Below are 27,950 nucleotides of genomic sequence, written 5' to 3' on the forward strand. Positions count from 1 at the left end.
ACAGCTAGGTTTCTTCTCAGGGGAGATTGAATAGCAAGCACGATATGTCCCATAAACCTAAAAATATTTAATGAAATGGGCGGATTTAAAAGCTGACACACCAACCCCAATAAATGCCTTTTTTTTTGTTTTGTTCTGTTTTTTCTGGAGTAAAATTATTTCCACAAAAGTGCCTGCCTGCTGCTAGTTTGTACATACCGAGACAGCTTTGGCAAATATTGCTACATTTTCGACTCACATTATGGCGCACATCAACCTTGAAAATATCCATTCACTCAAAACAAACCATGTCCTATTACAAGAATATCTATTGCTTTATATGCATTATATTATATTATATGCATGCGTTATCTGCCAGTAGTAGTAGTAGTAGTAGTGTTTTTCATAAGATCTATCAATGACAAGTACATAAATTGAATTGAGGTAGTGTATTTTGTTTAAAACGCTTTAAAAAATGTGTGTATATTGTTTTATAAAAATATACAGTAATTGAAAAGCTATAGCTATTTAAATGTACTTTCATAATCTCCCTTAGGGGAAAATCAGGTGTCCTGTAGCTTATATTATATGCATTCAGTGTACCCTTGCAAACGAATCTTTAGTCACGAAAGTATTTAGCATTACTTTGCTCTATATTTATGCAAAACACATTTTGTTTGTAATATTTGTTATTACAAGCTTCCATTGTCTGACAAGCCATATAACATTTTCCCAAAATTAACAAACACGCATCAAAATAACTCTTGCAGTGATTGTAACAGATATAGATCATAGCGTTGACTGCCATAGCCTTCATTTTAGCATCGCACTAAATGTTCTCAAATGTACAGAGAAGTAAATATTTGGCTCCGTTGATTCTCTTACTGGTAACTTAAAAACTTGATTTAACTGTTGCGTTAGTAAACAGTACTGGTTTTATTTCACAGTGACTATGATGACTTGATGTATGATACTTATTTCCATGTACTGTCATTAAAAAGGATGCCATGTCAGATAGAAAATGGGCAAGTTGTATTTTACTAGAACTTGTTTGAGTGTGTCCAATTCTCTGACTTAACCATGTTCAAATATCCAGTATTTACCGAACCTAATACTGACATAGTTCAAAAGAAATCGTTCAATTTTGTAATCCTTGTTACTCAGAACTGATTTTGAATGATTCCAAACATATATGTAAGAGTTCAGACGCAAAAGCAGATATATCCATTTTTGTTGTTTCAAAATCAAAGAATCTACAGAAACAACAAAAATTGATCCATCCGTTTTTGCGTCTGAATTTTTCATTTGTTCTTGTAAAAATTGATTTGTTCCAATGAAATGTAGCAATCCTATTTCATCCTCTCCGAAAGGTAACTAGATTTCTAAACTGCCATCAGAACCCAATTGAAATAAACCACAAACTAAAAATAGTGTTGAAAACATTTGACAGTATAATTTGAATTTGAATTCAAGATTTTGGTGCGTGATTTCTTTGGTTTATTCATTTATTTTGTAGCAGCTCAATTCTTTCATTTTCTCATGTACTGGTTTACTTTTGCAGTGAAGAATAATCATTCAACATTTCTGTATTGCCAGTGCTTTACTTTACAAATTAAAGTCCAAGTTACAGCAGAAGAGGAAAAAAAATGTCTCCGTAGACATAAAAGTGCATTAAATGTGCATTAAAATTGTTAGTTTCTGTCAGTTGGACCAAGTCACATCCAAGGAGCATTGATTGAAGACTCTTTCTGCACCTGCTGAGAGGATATGAAATGATCAACACTGAAAAGAATAAACATTTTCCATGTTTAAATATTCAAAATGAATGATATTCATTATGTTAATGATTCGACTGATTACACACACACACACACACACACACACACATATATATATATATATATATATATAAACACACACTTTTTGGGGTTGATGGTGTAAAAAAAATTGTTAATTAAGTATGACATGGTTACCTTGTTCAGCTCAGGAAAAACTTCTTGAACAACAATATCCAAAAGAACATAGGTTAGCTGAAATGGCAAAAACAACAAAACGTAAACATTGAGGCTGATGATCTTGATGTCTCCGTATGACCACAGATCGATTGATGTGTTGTATCGCAGTCTAAAACAAATAAAAGGATGAACCAAAACTTCCTCTAGTTAAACCACAACAAAATGGAGGCAACTGCTCTTGACAGTAAAAGAGGTTTGGTGGTGGTAAATACCAGGAGTTATTCGCTCAAAAACACAAGTGTGATTCATGTTACCAGTTTTCTTTTTCAAAAACTTTGAAAAATGAAAAAACAGATTCAGACCTGGCTTTCAAGAGTCATATATAATCAATTACTAAAAGCCCTTTCTACCAACTGAACATATCCAGAGTGAATGCTTGCCTCTGACCAGATGCTCATCCATGCTTTCATCTCAAATACCCTTGACTATTGCAATGGTCTTATGACTGGACTGCCACAAAAACAGCTGGAACTCATTCAGAATGCTGCAGCTCGGGACCAGAAAAAAAAGACGTCTGAACATATTATTCCAATTATATAGCCTCTACATTGGTTCCCATTCAGTTTTACAATAGACTTTAAAGTTCTCCTACTGATCTCCAAATCATTAAAAGGCTCAGAACCCCACCCAATCAATCAAAGGACAGGATCGGGCCCAAAGGTCAACCCAAGAGCTACCCACTGGACGGAAGACGTCCCACACCGAGGGAGGCAGGGAAGTTGGCCAGCTGTAGTTTTTTTCAACTTTAGCTCACTGCGCATGTGCAAACAATGACAGTACAGGAAGATACGGTGTCAGTGAGTCCCCCCCCCCACCCCCATTTTAAGCTCTCGCATAAGTAATCTTGACAAACATGAGTATGGATGCTGCAGTAAAGAAGCCAAAAACGTATCACTTTCATACGGAATGGGAGGTGGACTTTTTTTTCACAATGTCTTTTCGAAGTGCCTTTGCCTCATCTGCCAGCGTAGTGAAATGTGGAACAGCATTTTCAAACTGTTTATGGAAAATACGACACCGACATTCCGCCAAAAAGCAAGGTGAGAATGAGAAAAGTGAACGAACTAAAATCCCAATTGGCTGCACAGCAGTCACCGAAGCATCGTTTCCGAGTTCGTCACATCACACATAAAGGGGCATAGCTGACTCGTTGTTTAAAAATAAGGCGGGAATATTATCTTCAATAAAATCTTTGCAGCTGTAAAGGAGTACAGTTACATGGCGCTGTGAAGCCATGGCTGAAGTGTGGAAGGACATCGGAGATTGTGTTTCTTGGATGGACGTCAGTTGGACGAATCCACTGACGTGAGTGAAACAGCCCAGATGTGCATTTTCATTCGTATGGTGTTTAGTGATCATTAACATGAACTCAGATAGTTACAAAAAATGTTTAAAGTTAATTATGTTCTGTAAAATCGACTTATGCGGTTATGCAAGGCACACAAACATACATATACACATAAAGAATCCTCACTATACTTTAAAGTAATTATGTTTTGCATTTTTGTAGTGGGTAGATCTTTGTGACTTCGTGATTGTATTTCATCATTGGTCATCGTCACCCACCCGCCCCTTCGATTGCGAGAGACTGGATGCTTAAGAAATAGATCTTGGGGTAAAAAAAAGTCTGGGCACGCCTGCCGTAGGTCATGAAAAGGGAGCCCCAATGCCAAGCAAGCATCTAACTCGGGGAGTTCCGGCCTCAGGAGCTAAGGGAGGGGGTCACCAACGCTGTAGCCACGGGCGAATGGTAGCCCACGAGGACCATATAAGACGCCTGCGAGGTATGTTCTAAAAATACCAAAGCCCATAAATTGTTACTATTATTTGTGCTTTAAATTCTGAATCTGACTTGCTTACGCAAATTAAAATTTGAAAATTCCTGTAATGTCATTGACTACAATAAATTAAAACAAAAATATTTCATGTACATGTGATGAACGGAGTCTGAAATTTGCCGCAAACAGGTCACATAGCCCTTCATACGATCGGAGCTCACGAAGTAGTCCTCAGCCTCAAAAAGGTTGCTGCGCCCTGAGCTAAAGGCATCCAGCTAAGTGAGCACCCACCAACTCTCTCTTACTGCCAGGTCCCTGACTGGCAGTCAATGGCCCTATCCCGTGTATCGGTGCCCTGCCCTCCCACAGTGGTGCGGTGCATTAAAATCTGGAGAGGCCAGTGAGCTGAAATGGAGGTGTGCGTGTGTAAAAAGGGGGGGGGGGGGGCTTCCACGGTGCAGGCACAGCAATTACAGGACACTTCTGGCAGTCTTTCTGCATGTAAAATGGTGTCAATTCACTGGCATGTGCCCACAGCCACACATCCTTGGGAGTCTTTCACTGGGTGTGAAGCTGCTCACTTATTGCGATAAATACCTCATGTATATGCGAATCGCTTGTGTATCCGCTCACTTATGAGCTCGTCCCATGAGTTTATAATTCACTCAGTCAATCCCACCACACTTCAGTCGTGCAGCCGGGTTCACGATCCTTGTCTTGCGTGCTCCTTTTCCTGTCATTGTCCTGTCCTTCCTTCACAGGAGGTAGCACGTCAGCCCCATGCAACATTTACATTTAAAGTTTCATTGTTGTAGGTATGTAATACATGTAAGATGTAAAAGAATATTAAACGATGTGTAATAAAATAATTCACTCATTTTTATCCCATTACTTACAATCGACGTATGAGGCCCCGTAGCTCAGTGGTTAGAGCACTGGTTTGGTAAACCAGGGGTTGTGGGTTCGTATCCCACTGGGGCCTCCACTCCCTGAGAAGGGTTGCGTCAGGAAGGGCATCCGGCGTAAAAATTGTGCCAGACATATATATGCGTTCATCTGAGATGGCACGCTGTGGCGACCCCAAAAGGGACAAGCCGAAAGAAACACACACTTACAATTGGCATATAATGAATGAACCAATAAATAAAATAAATAAAAACCAGGACATGGTGAGGATATTTTTGTGTTTGACACTGGAGCGCGGACTAAATTCGGATTATTATGGTTCGCTCCATTAAATGCAGACATTCCATTTTACTGAAACAATCACATCCATGTTATAACAGACAGTATTTGCCACAGCTAAGCGAAGTTCATATTTCACCTGAACAGGACAGGCTATTCAAGAGTGGAGTAGGCGGAAGAAGAGGACGCGAGGCATGCATGTGATGGCGTGGGCGAGTGTTGTTACCTGCTTGTTGACAACGGGCTGCTGGAGCCCATCAAAGAGGAGACATAAGCCTTCATACTTGGCCTCTTCGCCGATGCATTTCCCCAGCAGGTCTGCAGATAAACGGCTTTTGAATTGGCAGCCAGCCTTTTAAACATCTTTGTGTCTTGTGAGGGGGAAAACGCTGACAGGAAATTACCAGGAATGTATCTCATCATCTCTGCAAACGTCCTTTTTGCTCTCCTCTGCTTATCTTGAGCTGAGCGAGGTGGACTGCTCTCACAGAAAACAGCATCTGTGGGAACAGGCAGTCATTTTTCCATGATTTTTTTTCTTCTTTTTTAAATGTATTCACACCATATCCATCTGAAACAAAACTACTTATTCACTGATTAAAACAAAGGCACTTTGATACACATCTAAAACAACAAATTTGCTCTAAAGACCTTTAATTATATATAAATGTTTAAAATAAATGATATTCATTGATGAGAACACTGATCATGTTCATGATTGATGACAATAATTCTAAACTATGAAACAGCAAAGTATGACTCAAATATGAATATGAAAGTTTGTATTTCTATAATTCTCTACAAATGTTCACGTTTTCAAATGATAACCGACATTTCTAGGAAATCACTATGTCCCATTTTGACTGACATTGTGACAAATTGAGGTATTATGGTCTTCACAACAGCGTTGCGACCACTATGATTTTGACCTCTGCACTAATATAGGATATATATTTATTTTTCTTTTTACTTAATAAAAAATGTAATATTTTAAAACACTTATGAAATCTTACACTTACATTTTTCCATTTCCTTTTTTTTTGTCACAGGTGTTTCTTCCAGATGTTTTGGGGCTTAAAGTACATTTTGCCTTTTCCTTTATAATTCCTCCAACATTTCAATTTTCAGGCAGAACAGTGGAGCAGCTGGTTAGAGCATTGGCCTCACTGTTCTGGGGAATGGGGTTCAAATCCCAGCTACGTCTGTGTGGAGTTTGCATGTTCTCCCTGTGCCTGTGTGGGTTTTCTCCGGGCACTCTGCGTTCCTCCCACATCCCAAAAACATGCATTAATTGGAGACTCTAAATTGCCCGTAGGTGTGATTATAAATGTGATTGGCTGACAACCAGTTCAGGGTGCACCCCACCTCCTGGCCGATGACACCTGGGATAGGCTCCAGCGCTTCCACGAAACTTGTGAGGATAAGCGGCTCAGAAAATGGAATAATGACACTTGTGCGGATAAGCAGCTCAGAAAATGGATGAATGGATCGATGGATTTCCATTTTTATGTGTGTAGAGACATAGGTATTTATTTGGAGTGTTCAGAATTTATCTAATTATAACAGATGCCAAAAAAAATTATTTTGACCACGTGTTGATGAAAACTGGAATTTAAACTCCAAATTACCCATTGGTGTGAATGTGAGTGTGAATGGTCATTTGTTTTTATGCACCCTGCGATTTTCTGGCGACCAGTTCAGGATATACCCCACCTCTATGTGTATCATTTTCTGCTTGGTCACGTACTATTTATTTAAAATGCGAAATAAGCGCAAACTATTTTGTCAATGGCCAATAGGAGATGTCACTGCAGCGCACCTCTGAGCAGGGTGATGAGGGAGACCAGGCGGTGCTCTTCCACCACGTGGTTCAGTTTGTGTTGAAGGTAGTAATCAGTATAGGCCTCCAGTGTGTTCTTGAACAGGATCCTTCCACCCATCAACAAGTGGTGTAACCAGTCAGGAATGTGGAAGACGACTCGGCCTGCCAAATAACAGGGGAAGTAAATGTATCGCGCAAGTACCGTTGAAATTTTCCCTTACATGTGGATTCTGGGAATACATATACTTACCTACATACATTAAATAGTCATACACCCCCTCCACAGTGAGGATTTCCATGAAGTAGTTCTGGTTGTGCCTCTTTTCTGCCATTTCAGACCTGTTTGCATTGTTTTTGAAGAGTTCGTTGAAGAGCTAAAGAAAAAATAACAATAAAAAGCAAACCTCATCATGTTCATTTCCGCCACATACAGCTTTTCTTCCTGTCTTCTCAGTGCCACTGTCAGTAATCTGTACATCAGGGGTCTCAAACATGCGGCCCACAGGCCATTTGTGGCCCGCGCGATGATATTTTGTGGCCCCCACCTTAATATGAAAGTATAATGGTAGTGCGGCCCTTGAGTTTTATATGGATGGCACTTTTATAGTGTTGTGTGCGGAACAGACCAATCCCGGTGGGGCAGATGGCTATCGGGCATGTGACATAACCTTGTGCTGAGGCTGCAATGGATAACAAAAATATTGTTAAAAAAAATCTCAATACTGTACTAAAAATCTGCAATAGAGCGGGATCACAATGCACAAACTGTGATACTGCTGAGTATTACTGTATCTGTATTCTGTGATGATAAAGTGCATGGACTAATTGTTCCCAGGCTGCTATTCTTGTTCCCATGACATGTGCGTCCCACATGTGCATGTACACTTTCATGATGAAATGACAATTTAAAAAACTAAACAAACTAGACAGTAATCCACATGTATGTACTGTATGACAGGGTCTTCTCTCAAAGTGCTTTGACTCTACCTGAATTGAAAGAAAATGTTGCAAACCTTCTTATCATTTTCTGAGGTGGGGCTCAGGATGGTGAGCTCAGGGCGGCTGGGTTTGGGTTTGGGGGACTCACAAGAGTTGAAGTAGGACTGGATGAACGGCTCAAGATGCTGTCCTTTCTAATGGGTAAAAAGCAAACAGTTACAACATTAATTCTTCTTTGGTGATTATGACAAACATTCATGTTTTGACTAATTAATGTTGAGACTTGATTTTTTTTTTTTTTTTTTTGCAGTCCACACAGACATGCACAACAAAATTCCTAGCAGTAGTGTGGACATGATGATGCTTCATGTTAATGGTGGAAAATAAATCAAGTAAATCTCAAGTCTGAATTGTTTGAAAAATGAGTCATGATGGTAACAAAGAAAGAATTCAGGGCCTCTTAACTCACAATCCAAAAATTTAGGAAGCCAAACATGGGTCAAGTTCGACCCTTTGACATAAAGAAGAAAGTCTTAATATGAATCATCTTAAAACATACACAGATTACATTGAAAGTTTAAAAGGCGGAGATAGATTTCAAATCCCGTAATTGTATTTTTTTTTTTAAATTAAAACTTATTATATACGCACAGGTATTACAGTATTACGTGTTTTGTATGCACTATTAAATGTTAGCAGTCAAACATAAGGTAAGCGCAACTCAAGTGACTGTTAAAATGTGATCAAAATACATACTTCCGAGAGTTTTCCAAGAGTTTAATAGTATCTCGGAGCACGCTTGAAAAGCAATGAACCGTAAACACCTATTTTGTAACAATTTAACAAAGACCCCTTCTTGAAATAAATTTTATGTGACCTATGCATGACTCACTCATTTCGCCTTCAGCTATCTTAAACTTTGGGGGGGTGCTTTTGTCAGCAATATTCTCAGTTCCTTTATCTTCAAAACCAGTGGTTCTTAACCCGGCTTTGCTCATACCCCAGGGGTCCGGTGAAGGTCACGCCACACATTGTGTGTGCCTGTGTCCGTCTATAAAAGCCTTTTCACACCACACTTAGTGGGGCCCAGCATGGGCTAAAGGAGCCCATTCATTTTGTATCTGCGTTGGGGGCAGGAGGGGGGGGACGACAGAACTGTTCACCATTGCCGTGCCGCTTCGGAGTTGAACATTATTCAACTCAAGGTCGCTGTGAGAACATACGACACAGCAGAAGAGTCGCCGCAGTAGTTTCGACCAGTGTTATTTATTGCGTGTTTATCAAAAATGAAAATAAAAAAGAAACATAAAAACTTAAATACAAAAAAAGAGATGTAATAAGAAACATATTGATGTCATCTGTAGCTTTTGTGATGAATGCCCTAAAATTGTTGTTTACTTGTTTTTGCACTGTCCATCTTCTAATTGGTCTTTGCAGGAATTGTGATTTTATCGACAATAACATTGAAAGGAATGTTCTGCTCGCTTGGAAGAATGTATTCTTTAGCCTCTTTGTAGATGTTTTTTTTTAAAGATCACATTTGGTACTTTAACTAATCTTTTATTGCCAATCTCAATGTAAGCATTCACATTCATTGTCGTAAATACCTTGAAAGCAAGCCATGCTTCACTGCGTTCCAAAACAAATTGCGAGAACAGTCTTTCAATGAAAACTATTACATTGCTTAACAAACCCTCACACCCCAAGCATAATAGTGTATGTAGCATAACCTTTTTAGCTTTTGTTATGTTTCCCTTCTTTGTCTTCCTTTCCCTTTCTTCATTTGTTAATCTTTTTCTTCAGTGACTTTTCTATTTGTATTGATTCTTATATGCCCCTTATACTGTGATAAGTGTTAACTCTCTTCCCACTTATGTTTTAAACAATCATGCATTGCAACTGCGATTGGCTGGGAACCAGTTCAAGGTATACCCAGTCTCCTTCCCGAAGACAGCAGGGATAGACTCCAGCACTCCCGTGACCCTTGTGAGGTTAAACAGCTCAGCTAATGGATGGAATGCTGGATGGATAGATTTCAATAAACTATAGTTACTGTATTTACATTACTCTCTAGGAGGCCGCTAAACAACTTAAAGTACTTCCCAATTTGGGCAAGCTTGCACTGTTGTCCCAGCTGAAGCCATAGAAAATAAAATCTGGACACTGAAACAAACTCACCACACTGTTCCGCACTGGTTTATACCACACCACGTTGTGACGTCCCAGGGTTTGGTGAATGTGAATATGAAATTTGCGGGATTCAATTTTTCCAACAATGTTCAGAAGCACTGTTTTAAATCTCATGAGAACAAATTGCACACACACGTACACTACTAGGAATGTATCACTCACCTCTTTTATGAGTTTGCTGGGGACTGACTTAATGATTTTCCCTATAAAACAAGCATGATTTTTTTTTTTAGTGAGGAATGATTATGATGAATGATTTGGCTGTTATCCACAGTCACAAACATCTTTTCAACATAAATCAATGTCAGGTTAATCAAACGTGTTTCTAACAAAGTCCCCAAACAATCCCTTTCACTGAACTTCACTCAGTCACATTCCTTTCTTCTTGTCCACATGCACAGTCGGTCTCATACTGTACCGAGGTTCACGTCAGGCAGCATCTTGTCCAAGAACTGAGACTCCACACTGTGCGGAGACAGGAAGTCGGCAAGAAGTTGGCTGTTGCTCAGCTCAGGGTGTTGCAGGAGCTTCTGTACAGTAAACACGTGAAAGGTAAACGTCAGTAAAAGCATGAGCAATACCATAAATTAAACTTCAAGTAGGATGCTACAGGAAATTTCAAAGGAAACGCATAACAGATGATAACCAAATTTTGTCACCGTGACACAAATTGTGGTTGAAATACTAAGAAATAACTATAAAAACGCAACATTTTCAACATTCACAAAAAAAATATGGCGAGGTTCATACCATTATATTGTGAGTTTTCAAATGAGATGCCAGTGTATCCCTCGAAACCTAAGATCAGTGCGCATCGAAAGGATAATAATTCACATGTTTTTGTGATGCCACCACAAGAGCGTGTGGTCATGGGAAGGAGGAAAGGTGTAATGATGAGTAGAAACAGAATTAGAATCGAATAATAGAACCGAAGAGAATGTATCTCTTCAGTACAATACAATCAGTACAATTACTTCATTATCATTTACAAAATAGTACAGTAATCCCTCGTTTTTCGCAGTTAATTGGTACCAGACCTACCAGCGAAAAGTGAAAAACCTTAAAGTAGGGGTAAATGTCTTTTTTTTTTGCTTCATAGGTCCTTGTCGTCTTGCTGGGGATGCCGCATCACATCACATCAATGTGGCTTCCCACTACAGTACTGTACTAATGTACGCTGGCAAAGGGCGCATTAGTATGTAGCGATCTGTCTTTTTTAACATTTTTTTGGGGGGGGGCAGAAATCCGTCATGCACTGAATCCGCGACAGGTGATCCGCAAAGTAGAGTTGGATTACTGTAACTGTTTAAGAAGATACATTTATCCACGACATATTTATTTATAAATGTCTATGAGGCATCTTCACACAGTGACTCGATTGACCTTTTGTTTATTTTCAATACATGGTGGTGAAATTACTTGAATACTTGTATGACAGCTAAAATGAAATGATAATTTTGAAGTGAACGAGGCACTTCCTGTGGAGTCATTGTTTTTAGTTTGTTTTTGTTTTTAGATGAGGCTGATCAGATGAATAATTCCCTTTCTGTTCTGTTTCCTATCTTCTAATTGTTTTGAAATAAAAACAACTTTGAAGTTGACTTACATCATAAATAGTGACTAACTTTGGAAGTTCACTGTACTTTTCAGTAATATATTTCCAGTGTTTTGAGCCGTAATTGGGAACGGTTGGCGTGGTTTTACTGCCTTTATAGTGAGGTGTCCACTTTTACTCATCAGAAAAATAAAAAAAAATAAAAAAGGTCAAAATCCCTGCCAACAAACTATTGCTCATCCAACACTGCTCTCAAATACTCCTTAATCAATTGCAGGAAGTGTGAATGAGTTTGAATAACAATGGGTGACCTTGTTATGTTTTCTCTTTAACAAAAATCATTTCTTGTCCAACACATCTGGCATTAGTGAGTGAGGTTAAGTGTTGAAAGGCCATGGACAAGTGGGGATGTGAATTTGGTCCCCTTAAAATAAAAAAAATAAAAAAAAAAGAAAAGAAAAAATAAGAAAAGCACTCTCAAATTATTCACAAATCCGTCCTTGTGGCTTGCCGTAAAGAGGTTCAAACCTGAGAGCTTCCAAAACAACACGGCCCTCTGACAGTCCACAGTGACCCCCACTTAAAATACCAATTACAGTAGTACCAAGCAGATTTAGCTGCGTGTGGAGAGGGTGACAGTGGAATCAACAGAAATGACTCCTGCATCTGCATGTCATTGTCACCCTGCATTCCCAAAATTAGGTTGGCTCAGAGTGAGGAAATTGTGAAATAGTGCTTGGCTTGACAGTGGGAAATACTACAAAGCATTGCATTTACTTGACACGAGTAGAGTCCACATTGGGCAAGCTTTTTTTGATCCCATCTAATGGAATTCATCAGCTGATAGCTTAAAAGACCCACCTGAAGATACTCCTGAAACTCCTCTCTCTTGGATGTGAGGAATTCATAATTTTTGGGGCCGATGATTCGCTTGGAAGGCAACTGTGCGTCAGGAAATGAACCTACATATTCAGAATTTCAAGAGAAATTCCAACAGAAAGAATAGTTGAAAGTCATGATTACGTGTCACCAATACTATTCATATTGCATGATGCATATTGCAGCTCTACAAAGAACAACCTACCGTGGAATTCGGTTAGCTTTGACTCAAGAACATAGAACTCCAGATATCTCCTGTATACAGACCAGTGCTCAGTCTCGTGACCCACTGTGGTAAAACACAAAAATAAAAGGTCTGCGCACGCCCCAACAAAAAAAAAAAAAAGCACACTCAATTGCTCTTGCAATCAATTTTCTACTAGCACATTGTGTGTGGGGGGGGGAGGGGGAGAGTATTTCCAAATAACTTCATTGAGAACGCATAATTTCATTTGTGAAACCTGAGATAAATTCCAATGGCTGATTTGGGGTCTTCAAAATATAGCGCCTGAAAGACAGGAACAAACGACACCACTCTACGTAAGCATGACTGAAGGGCAGAGGGAAAATGGAAGGTGGACGGAGAAGAGATCTTCCCCGCTTGAGTAAATATTTTGGAAATACTCTAAACAAAGACTATTGCGACACGTCATCTATTTAGCCTGCAGATTCAGAGCTTCTGAATAATCTAACGGCTGACTTGGAGCAAGTTGCCTCTGACAAAACTCCTTTCAACTCTCCATTTCCTGACATGTGGGTTATGTCAGCATGCCGTGATGATTGTATGATGCTAGCCTCTCCCAAAGCAGTTGAGCGATAGGAGCGAGATAAACCAAACAAAACATGGCTTCTACATGTTTGCATGCTTCACCAAAATTATTGAACGAAACGCATTTCTTTTGCGTCAGTCAGTAATATGTCTTCCAATGACACCTCCAATTCCATCACTTCAAACTTTATTCTAACCAAATGTTCCAGATTGAAAACCAGCATGACCTAAAAGACATAAACCTCTTGTAAATATGTGCAGTCTGTTAGAGGGAACATGTAATTTAGCACCCACTGTTTGGGATCTGAGGAAATCAGGGCCCAAGATTTCAACAAGCTACAAACTCATGCGCAGTTTAACACTGAAAGGAGTTGTACCCCTCCCCTTTGCAGCTGTAGCTTCCACTTTTCGGGGAATAATTTTTACAAGATATTGGTGTATTGCATGTGGGAAATCATTGTTTCAGACATGCACAGAAGTATTCTTGGATAATAATCTTGGATGACTGGGACCTGCTGGCTCGCCATTGATGTTCTAGTTCATCCAGACTAAAATCAAGAATGCCTTACTGTACGTATCATGACACATCTTTCCCAAACTGCTGACACAAAACTGCCAAAGCTTTTTAGTTTAAATGAAGAAATACGATTCAGGGGGTTCATCCGATAAATTACGCCACTGCTTAGGAGGTCCATGTGAGTAGTGACAAGTCAAATGTCATTGTCAATTATGTAAATTGTCATTTATCGCCACAACCTTTGCTGAATGTTCAGACTATCAGTAATTACTGTTATATATCTGAGCAAGACTTGAAGTTGTTTCATAGGGTGCAGCATAGATTTTTCCAATACACTGGAAATTTGTGTTGAAACATCAGGGAGACAGCGCTTTACCTGCTTTCCGGTCATTCCGCTCTACGTCAATGCAGAACACCGGAATCCTCTCCCTCTTCACGTCGTCATCATAGAAATCAATGTAAGGGATGGTGATGTTCCAGGCGGACAGGTTCCGTGGGGTGCTGGGAGTGGAAGCCGCCTCCATCGGGGAGTCATCCTCCAGCACCATCATGGCTTCCTCCACCTAGGTTGAAAGGAAGTGGCAGAGGTTTCAGTCTCATCCACATCATGTCAGTTTGTTCATTTTACAATGTGTTCTTTTTCTTGTTTTTCTTTCGGCTTGTCCTGTTAGGGGTCGCCAGTGTGTCATCTTTTTCCATCTAAGCCTATCTCATGCATCTTCCTCTCGAACCCCAACTACCCTCATGTCTTCCCTCACAAAATCCATCAACCTTTTCTTTGGTCTTCCTGTCGTTCTTTTGCCTGGCAGCTCCATCGTCAGCACCCTTCTACCAACATACTCACTCTCGCACCTCTGAACATGTTCAAACCATCAAAGTCTGCTCTCTCTAACCTTGTCTCCAAAACATCCAACTTTGGCTGTCCCTCTAATGAGCTCATTTCTAATCCTATCCAACCTGCTCACTCCGAGCGATAACCTCAACATCTTCATTTCTGTCACCTCAAGTTCTGCTTCCTGTTGTTTCTTCAGAACCACCGTCTCTAATCCGTACATCATGGTCAGCCTTACCACTGTTTTATAAACGTTGCCCTTCATCCTGGCGGAGTCTCTTCTGTCACATAGAACACCAGACACCTTCCGCCAACTGTTCCATCCAGCTTGGACCCATTTCTTCACTTCCTTACCACACTCTCTATTGCTCTGTATTGTTGACCCCAAATATTTGAAGTCATCCACCTTTGCTATCTCTTCTCCCTGGAGCTTCACTCTTCCTCCTCCGCCCCTCTCTTTCACACACATATTCTGTTTTACTTCAGATAATCTTCATTCCTCTCCTTTCCAGTGCATACCTAGATCTTTCTAACTGTTCTTCCACCTGTTCCCTGCTTTCAGTGCAGATCACAATATCATCTGCGAACATCATGGTCCAAGGGGAATCCAGTCTAACCTCGTCTGTCAGCCTATCTATTACTACCGGAAACAGGAAGGGGCTCAGCGCGGAACCCTGATGCAGTCTCACCTCCACCTTAATTTCTTCTGACATACCAACGGCACATCCCGCTGCTGTTCTGTCGCCCTCATACATTTTACGGTGTGAAGAAAAAAAATAAAATGGAAATTATGCCAATATCTGCCGTATACTGTATGCTACGATTCTATTTTAACTTATTCACTTCATCTTAGTTTCTGTTTATTAAAATAAAAACTAATAAATATTCCACGTGTTCAACCATCTAGCTAATCTTAAATCACGGAACAAAAAGCGGGGATCTTTTTGGCAACACTTGACAGCAAATAAAGGAAGTTTAATGGAAAACAGGATATCCCTTGACTGCAATGATAGGAAGATTATACGTGAAGGAGCATTTCTCAAGTAGCCTGTTGAAAACCTTTTCTGGGTGGGTCACAAAGAGTAAAAAAAAAAGGAAATACCACATGATTTAACATGCATTAATTGTTGTATTTCGATTTTGAAACGTATTCACTGGAAATGTGAGTGATTCAGCCTAAAAAATTGCCGTTGCGACAAGTGCTTGTTGCCACCCAAACCACAAGCATAAATACGACTAGTGGTGTTTAAACTATTTGTACATTGCAAGTAAAAGGAGACAGAAATCCAAATGTTTGATATGAGATTACATTTTCTGAGTTTTATACACTTTACAAATGCAGTCGGCATGTTGAAGTTCAACATCTATTTCACAACTGTATGAAATAGATTTGTGTTAGTCATCTACCTTTAGCTTTAATGGTTTTGTTCAAGGGTGATTTCTAATTTGGCTTTATTAGTCAGTTCTTTCACAAATTTGCTCTGAAATGCATGGTCAGCATTGTAATGATACACCTAATGACCTGTCTAATAGGGGACTCAGATGTAGTATTGTGAAATGACTTGTATGATTCCCAACCACTGTGCTGCAGCACATTCGTGTGCCCTGAGAGTTCATCGGGGTGTCATGTGGAAATTATAATTTGCATGAGGTACATTTGTGCATTTGTTATGATAGTAATGTATAGTGATAGGCAAAAGAATTAATTATGGCAGAAAGAACAATTACCTGTCTAGATTCCTGTTACCATTCATACAACAATTTTTTTTTTAAACATGATAATCATTATTTCAGTAGGCTGCACTACTTATTTTTATGGCATTCTTATTTAGTGGTGTGCTGTGAAATATTTCTGATGTAAAATGTATGTCATGCCTCTATAAAGGTTGCGAAAACTAAGGAGAACGCGTAATGAATGTTTAACCATGCGTTCCTGACTCACTGGCCCCCTCTTGTGGCAATGCTTTTGTGACCGTCCAGAACAGTGCTGATGAGACGTTCATATTTAATACAAGCATACTGTTGACTTTAATGCATGAGCAATACATATGTGCAACCCATGTTTATGACAATAAGGCTGAACAGGGACGAATCAGACCACATTTACTTCAATCTTTACTCAATTATCTAAAGATGTGCGTGTATGTTTGGCTTTGCCTCACCAAATCATCCTCTCCCTCCACCAGCCCGTAAGCTGGCAACATGGCTCCCTCCATGGTTGTGCTCTTGAAAACGCCCTTGATCTTGCTGCCAATGCGGCTGATCCCAAAGGACTCGCCTCTCTTTGACGTGCTCCTGCGATGGCCAAAGGGGGAGGGGGGTTATTAAACTGTGCTTAATTGAAGAGATGTGCTTGGCTTCAGAGGGGGACGAGAAAAAAAAAGCCCAGCGATCTTAAGAAAATGACAGAGAAGCAATTGTAGCACAAAGCGAGGGAGGGAAGCGCTTGCACACTGCAGCCTATTATTACTGCACATCTGGGAGAAAAAGAAGAGGACGCCAAACCAAAGCCACAGGACATTCATGGAATGTATCGTCTTAATCAGTTACCATGGGAACAAAAGCAAATAAAGCAAATAAGCAATTCATCAGCGGAGGTCTTGGGTCAACTAGAAAACAGCACACGGGCAATCGCCAATTGCTGACAGAGAGCTGACAAACACATCAGTAAGATCTTTGTGTTTGGCTACATCAAGCATCTTGAAAAGGTTTTTTTTTTTTTTTTTTTTTTTAAATCAGTTAGACATCTTGCTATGAACATTTCTTGTTAAAAAATATCTGACCGGGAGAGATTTTTTTATTTAATATTGAAAGATACTCAAGACAGAATTCAAAGTTAACATTTCTTGTTATGAAATGAGACAGTTTTGTACTTGTAAATCGTGAAGATAAAAAAATGTATCAATGGATCGGACCTCTGACCTCAGCGAGGTCAGCCATCCTGGGTTGTTAATTACAATCAAATAGGATCTCACTTTGAGACCAAAATGCTGTGAAGATGAAGAAAATCGATTTATCACAGCACTCTGGAGAGCACTACCGTCGTTAAAAACATGATTAAAGCTTTACCAAGAAACGTGGCGATTAAAAAAAAGCAAACACCCCTAAGGGTGTAAGATTCGTTAAAATATTTTAATTTATTTAAAAATATTTTCTTGGATTAACAAAGCCCAGCAAATAATCCTGAAAGTTAAAATTCAGTTTAAAGATGTCTCCGTGAGAGCGTTGTTGTGTGTCCTTATTCTTACGAAACTTGAGCGGTCATGCTCGTTCTTCCTTTGACAGAAATATTAATTCTGAACGTTCAGAATGTGACATTTGGCTGCCACCACACAGCATTCTTTAAATTAGTGGGGTTATTGCTTTGAGGCACTACACAGCAGAGAGTAGTAAAGGAAAATGTCCCAAAATATCTGACAAGGGGTGTATATCTTGGAAAGCACAATAAACCCGAAACGTTTGAAGAACATCACGAAGAATTTGTGACGTGTAGCGTGCTGAAAATATACCAAAAACTGAACACACAAGTCTTCTAATGCCAAGTAATCCTATCGTTTTAATCCGGACCACAATGACCATATTCAAGTTGTATCTGTAGCACAGAAACACAACATTTTGGGAGTAAACTTTATAGGAAATGACAATAAATTAATAGTAAGGATACAAGTAAGAAGGTTAGCTGCATGCTGGTGTTTGGGTCAGGGTCGGTGTGGGGGTTGCTACACTGGGAAGGCAAAGTGGACAGTATGACATCACACTGAACCACACCGGGAGGTATGGATGGACCCTGACTTACTTGGGTGACAAGGAGAGGCGGTGGGATAGTGAGCCGTATGGAAAAGTTGTTAACGCGGGCTGGGTATGGAGGGAGTTAAAAGAAGCAGGTGAAGAGCTGCCGGAGGTGGTGAACTGTGAAGAGGGGGACTCGGGGCCCCAGTCCCAGGAACTATAAGCAGAACAGGGTTATGTCCCCATGGACAAGAAAAGAGGAGAGGATGGATCATACCAAGGCAGGAAGCATGGCCGTGACAGAATCAAGAGTGCACACACACACACCACACACACACACAACACGACACTGCGTGGCGATAGGAGTCCGTACATGATACACTTAATGGAACAATGTTAGGACAGCGAGCCTGAGTGGATGAAGATGATGATGATGTTAGTTCAGTCTCATTCATGCTTCCGTGTTAAAATGAAATGTGAGTGTCTCTCTCTTCTGTTTTGAAAACTGCCTTCGTAACAAAGGACCAAAACATAACACGAAACACAACAAGCATCTGACAGTTTCCATATTCTAATCATATTTTTCAAACTATTTTCTGAAGTGATCAAACTACAGATTGAAAAACTCAACTTCAAAAATCATCAAAACTGACATTTTACTTGTACAATCTAACGCGATCCATACAGCTGCATTTTATTAACTATTAATTTAAGAATATGTTTATTATTCTGGTTGTGGTTTGTACAAATTTAATGTATAAAAAAATGAAACATCATATAGGTTTTTAGATTTTTTGGAGTTGCATTATTCACCTATATTATTTAAATACTGCAGTGCAGTTCTACATACCTGCAAACTAAAACAAATACATTCTAGTTTAAAGGTCAAGTGTCATGAAATGGATGATTTTTAGTATGTTATTAATGTAAAAACGGCAGCCGGTATGGATCCATCCGTTTTTTCACCACAAAACATGATTTTGACATATATGGCTTTTTGTAACTCCCGCCATGAAAATCCTCTCTAGGAATTTGTATTCAACAAGAAGTAGGAAGTGACGTTGGAGGTAGTAGCACGCTCAAGCGGACTCGTTTGTTTCTATGAGTTTTACCTGCGGGAAGATAGCTCGTTGTTCCTTCGTGTTAGCCAAAATGCCAGCTCGTTGTATTGCTGGATATTGCTCAAACACTCGTGAGGATGGATTAACCCTTCATATGTTTCCAAGAGGCCCGGTTCGTCGTGAAATATGGATTGCACGTGTGCAAAGGACGACACCTTTGTGGGTTCCAAATGACAGGTCGGTGTGTATACAGCTAAATAGTTTGGGGGAAGACCACATAATCTGTCTCTCATAGCGTAACAAAAGACTTTCGTACGTATGACTGGGGTGCTAAATCTGTCAATGCGCGTGCCGGACGGCTGCCGCGTCAGGCTAGCCAGCGAAGGCTGCCGCATCTGGCTCGCCGGCGAAGGCTTCCGCGTTGTGCCTCGCGGACGAGCACGGCTTCGGCCGGGCTGGCTCATACATACTGGGAGTCTGTTGTTAGTTAGAAGTGATCCCCTTATCATCTAAATATGGCTTGAAACAATAGGGTAATATTGCCCCGGACACTTCACTCGATTGTAAGGTGTTCTCTTCTTTGCAAAGAGCTTCCATGTCTCATAGAAGATGGGCAGACGACCCGCCGGCCAAGCTGCCGGCCAAGCAGACGAGGGGCACGGCTTCAGCCGGGCTGGTTCATACATACTGTCCAGGAGTCTGTTGTTAGAAGTAATCCGCATATCATCTAAATATGGCTCAAAACAATAGGGTAATATTGCCCTGGACACGTCACTCGATTGTGAGATGTTCTCTTCTTCGAAAAGAGCTTCCGTGTCTGAAGGGGCGTGTCCCATAGTAGGGGCCAAAGCGTCTTTTCAATGGCAAATGTGGGGGGTGACATCACGGACAGTAGATATAGCCAATATGGCGACCACTTGGATGTCGAATGAGGGTCCTGCAACTTTGCGCATGGATAACGTGCTCCACGCTTGTATTTATTTTTTCGTATAGGCATTGAAGTGAATAATGTTATATGTAATTTTCATTTCAATATCTATTTTAGAATGTTTATAGGGATGACACTTGACCTTTAAGTCGTAACCATTACATTTCCAAATGTCAATCAGAATAATAAAATTCTTTGCATTTCCGAGACACCTTTTTGTTTTAAGCGTTCATTCAGTTACAATGGCGTACGTAATTAGAAGTCAAGAAAGCGTAAATAAAATATTTTAATTAGCCAGACTCTTGATTGAGCTGAATAAGCTTTGCTTACAGGCGCTCCTATTTATACTTTCAGCACAAATACCACATTTAGGAGTTTGATTAGCAGAAAAGGCATTATTGTAGTATGACAAAAATGCTAATTGGCTTGCTTTTGGAAGGTCAGGCAATGACGGAATTGTTAAAAAGGCAGCCTCCTCATGTAGAAGAGTCAAGCGAGAATGGCATGTCAGCCAGCCACTGTTCAGATCAGGACACTGATGCCTTGTACTCACCGGATGTCATCCATACTGACGCTATTTCTAGAACAATATGCATAATGAGTTAGTGGCAGGGCTCTGGGCTACATGCGTACCCCACGTCATGACAGACAGAACCCATCACTCAAGTCACGTTGCTGACTTGGCAAACATACAACTAGCTCAATTTTGTCGCGTTCATCGTTTTTCTTTTGGGGGCACACACACGTAATAGAATGATACCTACCTGCTCATTTTGGAGTTCCTGGCAGGGGATTCGGCCCCCCTCAAAAGCTGGCGAAAGTACTACAGAACGGGGGGAAGAAAAAGAAAAATGCATGAGTCATCATCATAGTAAATATTCATACCGACAGCTTAATCAGACTACACAATGCTTTGCGTTTGGAGGCTTAAATACTGTAATACTAGTAGCGCTCATGTACTGTGGGTTTCTAGTAGAGCCATTCATGAAAATGTGGCATCACATATTTTATTTTCTAACCACTCGACTCAAGCAGAACGATAGCATGCTGTGCACAATGGGTTGCCTGCACCGCTCCCAAACTGTGCCCATCGAGACGACATATTAGGGGTGAAATTGGTTTCGGCAGCTGATCTTAATACCAGCATCGCCTCATTGGCCACAGTTGTGCGTCTCGTATAGGTGGCACTAAGTTACAGATTGGCCATAGAATAATTGACTCAAATTATCGCCAGTTCCAGAATTTCCTGAAACCAGCAAAATATGATTTTAACAATAAGACAGCTGTGAAGTGATTAGAAATGGGATCCATTGTGAGTCATCAAGAACTATTAACAGTTTCGATCTTATTCGTACAAATGTATGACTGCACGTTAATGAATGTTAAAAACGTTACTCAAAAGACTCAGTTCATTTAATAAAGAGCTAGGGGAGCATGATTAGCTCATCAAGAAGGACTCGGGCTTTGGTAATGGAGTGTTATGGTCCATTTCATCTTCCATCCCAGTTATAGTGTTAGGGTCGCCAGGCAACCGCAGGGCACATACAAACAAATTCATATTCACACCTACGGGCAATTTAGTCTTCAATTAATGTATGTTTTTGGGATGTGGGAGGAAAACCGGGCTGCACGGAGAAAACCCACGCAGGCACGGGGAGAACATGGAAACTCCACACAGGTGGGGCCGGGATTTGAATCCCGGTCCTCGGAACTGTTGGGCAGATGTGCTAACCAGTCATTGGTTCAAGTCTTGCTTATGTACAAAAATTTGATCCATTTTCATTATTTCCATTGGGATACAACTCCATGAAGTACTGTAAATCCGCATTTTTCTAGGGGGTTTATCATCCAAAAAGACCCAGGAAAAGTGAAAATATCCAACACCAGTTTTAAAAAAAATTATTTATATATATATATATATATATTTTTTTTTTTTTTTTTTTTAAGGGTACTGTGATTTGTGTTACGGTTGCTAGCAGTGGCTGTTCGGTGTGCTGGGCACCCTTGCTCTGCTTGTGCAGTAAATCGGGAGCGTTTACAGCAGGGGTCTCAAACTCAATTTGGCGACGCTGAAAGCACAGTTTGGCGCACATGTACGCTCACACAATTAAAGGTTTTTTTTTTAAATCCATCATTCTCAAACGTCTTTTATTTTTTAACATAAAATAAGATAAACAAGGACGCTGATGTAAACAATTTATGTGCAAAACTACTAATAAAACTCCATGGCAATGCTGCTGTAACTTCCACTGATTGAAAAATGTTTCTCTGCTTGCATTAAGCCAAGTCGATGTCACGCCCCTGAGAGCCAAATGCCCCATTGTGATTGGCAGGGTCGTAAGCTCCACACACACACCACTGCAAAAGCGCCATTCGAATAAAACTTGAGAACTGCACTTTAAAAACTTTCATATTAAGGTTGGAGGAACAACATTTCATCTGACGGACCATTTCCAGCCCGCATGTTGCCAGTTTGAGACACCTGATTTACAGCTTTTCAGTCGAAAATGGATGGTATACATAGTTATTTTTTTCCAACTGCTCTGGAGACTAAAAAAAAAAAGGACTACTGACTACTTTATTACCATCTTAGAAACAGACCATTATGAAATTCAATGCAAAGGCATAGGAACCTGCAATATAGTGTGGAAATCTGCACATAAAAATTAAAAATCTCTAAGTAGCCGTGGCTGTAACATCTCAACCCTGAGCTTAGTAGAGTCTATTTAATCTATCAGAGTTTGAACAGTATCCCAGAGTGGAAAGTGCTTCACTGTACTTTTGTGTGCGCCACCCTGCGACAAGCAGTGATTAACCTAAAAGTACAATAATGTGTATTTTGTTTACGCGCGTGTGTGTGTCTGTATGAGGATTTTCTTTTTGGGCCGAGAGCTAACCTCATCACTGTGGCAGAACATGGGCGTGAAAACGTTCTCCAGGAGGGATAGGACATGCTCATATGCTTCAAACAAACATCTCATAGTCTGAAGTTTCACCACCTCCTCATAAGGACCCTCAGCAACTGGGGATGCACAGAACACACAGCAACTGAATTCATGTAAAGCATATGATAGGATGATATGTTACAAATGGGAATTGAAGTATTTCACACACTGTTGCGTATCTCTTCCACAATAAAGGGATCGAAGCGGATTTTGTCAATACTCTCGTCTAAACAGTAGGTCTCGTATATCTTCTTCACCTCCTCGTGAAGCATCATCTTTTCGGAATCGGGCAGCTCTGGGCACAGTATCCTGTCGTTGAACTCCTCTGAGACATTAGAATTGAAAGCGTAACTTATGATTTAGAATTGAGGAAAAATCAGGTAGGTAAACGGTGCTTGCATGATCTACAAAAACAAACTTTCAAATAATCTCACTTCACAATAGTTTGTCGTTTAATACCTTTAAATAGTACAGTATACATTTACAAAAACTGTATTTGACAGGAAAGGGACACACTTACCCACTGCAAGACAGAACTGAAGCACGTGGACAGCTCCCTCTTGCTTCAAAAAGTTCATGAAACGGAAGAGTAGATCTTGCTGCTCTCGAATTTCCTTTAACTCCAGTTTTAGAACCTAGCAAATAATGTTTTTTAGACTACAATGAAAATCTGACTTTAATTGGTCAAGTGTAGTGAAAAGTTCTGTTTATTGTCGTTGTCAAGACACACATTAGTGCAAGTGCTTACTGATGGCTTTCTGCTACGTGGATCAGAATATTTTTGAAGGAAAGGAACCAGAGCTGACGTTGGCTCTGTGGCTTCTTCGGGCTTATGGAGAAAGATAAAATAAATAAATAAATATGTATTTTTACCTATGAATTAGTTATAACTAATTTAAATATCCAAAGTGTATTCAACGTTCGTGTTAATCCACTTCAAGAGTTCCTTACCGGAGAATTGTCGATGAAGAGCAAAAGCAAATGGTTCACCGTATCCTAAAATGTAAAGCAGCATACACAAATGTCAATTGCTGCAAGCACTGTCCTACGCTGATGATTTGGAACCGTCAATCCACTTTGAGACTTTAAGAGTCAATCTGACTACACTCACAGGATCAGCCAAGAAGTCCATTGAAGGAAGGAAGACAGAACCAGCCAGGACCTCTCTTATCAGCAAAGTGAGAGATCTGATAGCATTTAAGGACAAGAAAATTAGATATTAAGGAATTTTAAAAGCCAATATTGGCTTGACAACTTTTAAGGAGCAATCAAATACATTGAATAAATTGACTTTTAGGGGGTCATCGAATGCATGAATATATTTTGCGGCACATGGATTACCTGCAGTCAGTAGCCTTAGGTGGCAAGATATAAGGAAAAAGCATCTCAGTCAACTTCCTGAGGTAGAGAAGCTCATCTCTGCGACTGCGGAGGGCAACGTGAAGGTCAGGGCCATACTCCTCCAGGGCAGCTTGTTGAAGAAACTCAGTTCTATTCACTAAAGAGGAGAGAAGAAACGTTTCCTTTTTTTTTTTTTTTTTTTTTTTTATGAAGGATACAGACGATTATGATGAAGATGACTATTTCGACAGTACCTCTCTGCCGAGCTTTCGCAATTATTTCAATGTGCTTCATGGAGGCTTTCAGAAGCTTTCGCGTAATGAGAGACGCCACGTCAACCTGAGCCATAATTGGATAAAACAAATTACAATAATGTGCTCCTCATGTATTCTGAATTCCAGTTTTCAACATGACTAGTCACCTTTTGGATCCGGCGAACCAACACAGCAGCGAAAAAACGTAGAGTCACCCTCAGCTCATCGACAAACGCCTCATCATCTGTGACATCTCTGGGGGTGGGGGGGAGCGCCTGGTTACCATCCCCACAACATTATACAGAAGCAGTCGTTTAACAATGAAGTGTTGTATAAATGCACTGTATCATACCCAAAGGCATATCTAAACAAGTGTGTGATTCGTATGTGATAACTCTCAATCCTACCTATACCAAGGATACACAAAGTTTTCAAGAACAAGCTCCAGAATCTAGGTGAAGGGGGGAAAAAAAAGAAGATTTACAAGATTTATGCTGAATATTTATTAAAAAGTAGAAAATATATGTAATATTTTATACTTCACCTCCGAAAAGGAAGCATCCACCTTAGAGGACACTTTCAGGTCAAGCCATGGCTGATAGTTTTCCAGTAACAATGTAGGTCTAAAATAAATGAGATTGTGAACAAAAACATATAAATGATACAGGGTCTTCAGTTTATAATTGTAATGTTTGACGATTTCGAGATTAGTAACAACATGCGATGTACTGGTTTTCACTTTTTTTTTTTTTTTTTTATTAAGTGCTTAGAGATGAGAGCGCAAATAAAATTTCACCCAGAATAGGGAGCTTGCATTGGAATTCGATGTATATGCTATTTATTGTACTTGATCACATTTCTTGTAAATTGTAAAATCTAATGTAATGGTGTTCCGGTTTCTGTTAATTTGTTTTCCGAAAAAGTGTTCCACAATTTGTAATGTTTGGCCACTCCCAGGCCACTGTACCTTTTCAGTTTCCATTAGGGGGCGGTGGAACATTGCAAATGATTTGGCGATAAACCATAACAAGCCAAACACGTTTGAGAAACATTAATTAATTGCTGTACAGCAGGGGTGTCAAACTCGGGGGCCACAATGTAGTTACGGTTTCCCTCAGAGGGCCGTTATGACTTGTGAAATCATGAAAATCACTGACTGCCTAATCATATTCACATGTGGAATTTATGAAGTAGTTTTGGAAACATAAATCAAGGGAAGGGTTTTTCCAAATATTGTTTGAAGTTTGGCAACACAAAAATACTTGCAATATCTCAATATTATCATTTAGGATATGTCAATCAGAAATTTTGGTGCAGATTTTAGCAAAAAACGTGGAAGTTGTTACACATGATTCGCCTCCCCAGGCCACATAAAATCACGTGGCAGGCCGGATCTGGCCCCTGGGCCCTGAGTTTGACACCTGTGCTGTACAGTATTTTAGAAAGTAGCAAATGTACAATTATTCACACGATGAGTCGCATCACAGTCATTACCAGTTGTTAAGAACAAAATTAGATGTGACAGTGAAACGTACTTGTACTTCGCAACGGTAACTTGAGCAGATAACTCACCTGTGTCTTTTGCATCTGATCTTCCCACAAACAGCACAGCTGTGGCCTAGCGGAAACAACTCCTGCTGGTAGGACTGTCAAAACAAAAACAAAACAAAAAAAAACTAATGCATGAATGCAACTGGATCCAGACTGCATAATAAGATTAAATGTTTCAATTAACAATTACTGTACTATCATATTAACTCAAACAGTGGCCTCTGCAATGATCCTGTAACTCAATTAATTGTGGTATCTAAATATATGCCTTTGGAAAAAATGAAAATGAAATAAAACCAGGTGCAACCATAGATGCTTGCAGTATGACAGAAACCACAACAGACATGGCATCTGTAAAGCTCAAGTTTACAGGAAGGCCTGCTATATGGAGTGATAAACAAAAGCTAAGAAACATTTTAACATTTCACCTTCATGAGAAAGTGCAGTGCACAACACAAACATTGTTGAATTATTGCCACTCACATTAAACGATAGTGGGCATCTTTACAATGGCTATTATATATATTAATTCATTCATTTTCTGTGCCGCTTATCCTCACGAGGGTCACGGGAAGTGCTGCAGCCCATCCCAGCTGTCAGCGGGCAGGAGGCGGGGTACACCCTGAACTGGTCGCCAGCCAATCGCAGGGCAATTTGAGACAAACAGCCGCAGTCACAATCACACCGAGGAGCAATTTAGAGTGCCCAATTAATGTTGCACGTTTTTGGGATGTATGAGGAAACTGGAGTGCCCGGAGAAAACCCACGCAGGCACGGGGAGAACATGCAAACTCCACACAGGCAAGTCCGGGATTGAACCCGGGACCTCAGAACTGTGAGGCCAACGCTTTCCATCTAATCCACCATGCCATGCAATTATAAATATATATATTTTTTGTTTTATTTATTTTTTAATTAACTGCCATTACATTGTGCCAGAAATATATTAATTAGTTGTTAAGTTTAGTATACTAGCACTTTTTGCGGTCAGTCATTTACAGGTACCTTGATCTTTGGCTTGATGTTGACCAGGATGTTTGGCAGCAGAGACTCGGGTCCCAGTGAGCAGTAGAAAGTAACAACACCAGCCAGAAAAGACCAGACCACCATGATGATGTGAATGTACCTGCAGTGAAAATGGGAGGCTGGAACTGTAAACAGGAAACCGGTTGATGCGACCCTACTACTGTTACCTGTTTAACAGGACGGTGGACAGTAGCAGGATCAGTAGAAAGAAGCAGAAGACGGGATACTGTCGACCAAAATCTCTGAGTAGGTCCAGCTTCATTTTGCGTCGTATCCGTTGTAAACAAAACCTGATGCTTCCCATCGTTGCACCCTCACCCATACGGGAAAATGCTATCAAAAAGAGAACGCGTTACAATAACTGTATCAATAAGTCAGTGACAATCTGAATCGCACTTTAAAGTGACGTTTTGCACTAACTGTCGGAATCGTACGTGTTCTATGAAATCTTACCTTACATGTCAATTTGGTCGCGGGTGTAGGTGTGGGTTCACGTTTCGGTGTAGTCCTTCGCAGATGTTAGTGTGCCGATGAATGGAGAGGGAAAGGCGTAAACATCAAGTCCAGCCGATCGAGCAGTGTTGAGCTAACCGTTACCACCATTCTGTGCAATCATTTGAGGTTGGTCGAGGGGCGTCAAAAGAGTTTGGGGGTG

The 27,950-nt window shown here is 40.2% G+C and overlaps 1 protein-coding gene across 5 annotated transcripts; it reads right to left on the reverse strand.

The window, feature by feature from the left end:
- Window positions 1–1,596: 1,596 nt before the first annotated feature.
- Window positions 1,597–27,918, reverse strand: LOC133513313 (sorting nexin-14-like). Of its 5 annotated transcripts, none has more exons than XM_061843967.1 (30): window positions 27,749–27,918; window positions 27,463–27,628; window positions 27,275–27,395; window positions 26,291–26,364; window positions 25,263–25,341; window positions 25,126–25,169; window positions 24,886–24,973; window positions 24,719–24,803; window positions 24,465–24,621; window positions 24,235–24,310; window positions 24,075–24,119; window positions 23,872–23,952; window positions 23,644–23,758; window positions 23,293–23,448; window positions 23,076–23,200; window positions 20,943–21,001; window positions 20,732–20,758; window positions 16,623–16,755; window positions 14,005–14,191; window positions 12,548–12,631; window positions 12,325–12,425; window positions 10,327–10,438; window positions 10,071–10,111; window positions 7,793–7,912; window positions 7,030–7,153; window positions 6,777–6,941; window positions 5,362–5,457; window positions 5,184–5,275; window positions 1,953–2,009; window positions 1,597–1,733 (listed from the first exon to the last, which is right to left on the reverse strand). In XM_061843967.1, the coding sequence occupies exons 2-30, from the start codon at window positions 27,615–27,617 to the stop codon at window positions 1,695–1,697; spliced, it is 2,838 nt and encodes a 945-aa protein (XP_061699951.1). In that variant the 5' UTR covers window positions 27,618–27,628; window positions 27,749–27,918; the 3' UTR covers window positions 1,597–1,694. The 5 variants fall into 5 exon arrangements, with proteins under 5 accessions (XP_061699951.1, XP_061699955.1, XP_061699950.1 ...); XM_061843966.1 differs by having other exon boundaries at window positions 1,599–1,736; window positions 27,754–27,918; XM_061843965.1 differs by having other exon boundaries at window positions 1,599–1,736.
- Between the last annotated feature and the right edge of the window lie 32 nt (window positions 27,919–27,950).

The sequence above is a fragment of the Syngnathoides biaculeatus genome, chromosome 15 (assembly GCF_019802595.1).
Source record: "Syngnathoides biaculeatus isolate LvHL_M chromosome 15, ASM1980259v1, whole genome shotgun sequence".
In the NCBI taxonomy this organism is placed as follows: Eukaryota; Metazoa; Chordata; class Actinopteri; order Syngnathiformes; family Syngnathidae; genus Syngnathoides; species Syngnathoides biaculeatus.

Coding starts and splice junctions, on each gene's coding strand:
- LOC133513313 (XM_061843966.1), bottom strand. CDS start 27,617: ATGGGTGAGGGTGCAACGATGGGAAGCATCAGGTTTTGTTTACAACGG. Junction 23,759..23,871: donor CACGTAGCAGAAAGCCATCA/GTAAGCACTTGC, acceptor ATTATTTGCTAG/GTTCTAAAACTGGAGTTAAA. Junction 2,010..5,183: donor AGCCCGTTGTCAACAAGCAG/GTAACAACACTC, acceptor TTGCCATTTCAG/CTAACCTATGTTCTTTTGGA.